This window comes from Montipora foliosa, unplaced genomic scaffold, assembly GCF_036669935.1.
Source record: "Montipora foliosa isolate CH-2021 unplaced genomic scaffold, ASM3666993v2 scaffold_252, whole genome shotgun sequence".
Classification (NCBI taxonomy): Eukaryota; Metazoa; Cnidaria; class Anthozoa; order Scleractinia; family Acroporidae; genus Montipora; species Montipora foliosa.
In genome coordinates, this window is record NW_027179555.1 from 41,576 (window position 1) to 42,500 (window position 925).

Below are 925 nucleotides of genomic sequence, written 5' to 3' on the forward strand. Positions count from 1 at the left end.
AATGTTTTTAGCCTTGCTATTTAAAGTGATTCGAGTAATGGAAATCCTTCAACTTTTCACAAGTGTTTCTTGATACTGTGATAACAATTTTCCCTAAGGGGCGGTTCCCACTAGTGCGTTTTTCCTTTGTTTTGCCTAAAATGGTAAATCGCAAAGCTTGGACGGGTGGGACTGTAATGTGAGAGCCTTACAAATTTTTGTCAGACTGTACCAAACTTCAAAGGAGCCGGCCGATATTAATTGTACGGATAGCCATTTTTTCCGACAAATGAAGCTCGTGATCCAGTCCTAACATTGATTTTTGCTTCTACGCTAAGCAAGTCTTGAGAATGGAATGACTCTTTATTTCATCAATGACTCTTTTGAAAAGTCAAATACAGAAACATGCCTCTCTACTGAACCAAAATATATCCCATGGCTTTAATGTTTTTGCCCCCATTATCTGAAGTATACTGATTTATTGCGAAGTTCCCACATGTATTGGAATCATCATGATACCCTCCGGTACCAAACCCAATTCTGGAGTCTGTGGTTCTGCAGTCCTCCTCGTTGTTTCCCATAATGCCGATTCTTGCTTTAGAGGAGCCTTCTGCTGAGCCAGCGACATTGAACCCTTCCTCGTTACAGTTGGCCTGCAAGGACGCTTGAGAACCAATCAGCGTCTTCCATGTGTTGCGGCTCAGTGATGTAGAGCGGTTTTTACCGTCAGCTATTAGTGAATGCAGAGACTGGGCCTGCTTGTTGATGACCAGAAACTTGATTGGCTGACCAGGGTTCTTTCTCATACCGAGGCAGATCTTGGAGAAAGACGTGTTCCAGTAGGTCGGTAGTTTGGTCTCTTCAAAGTCAAACCCAGTCTTCCCTCCTGGGAGGTTGTAGGCGCTTTTGTTGCTCCACAAGGCCGAATCATAATGAAAGGTTTTCT

The 925-nt window shown here is 43.5% G+C and overlaps 1 protein-coding gene across 2 annotated transcripts in view; it reads right to left on the reverse strand.

Moving 5' to 3' along the window:
• Positions 1–341: 341 nt before the first annotated feature.
• LOC137986625 (uncharacterized skeletal organic matrix protein 5-like) overlaps positions 342–925 on the reverse strand; it is a 10,680-nt gene continuing 10,096 nt past the window's right edge. For both annotated transcript variants that reach the window (XM_068833599.1, XM_068833600.1), the window contains one exon: positions 342–923. In XM_068833599.1, the coding sequence (XP_068689700.1) occupies positions 393–923 (531 nt within the window). In that variant the 3' untranslated portion in view covers positions 342–392. The remainder of the gene's footprint in view (positions 924–925) is intronic.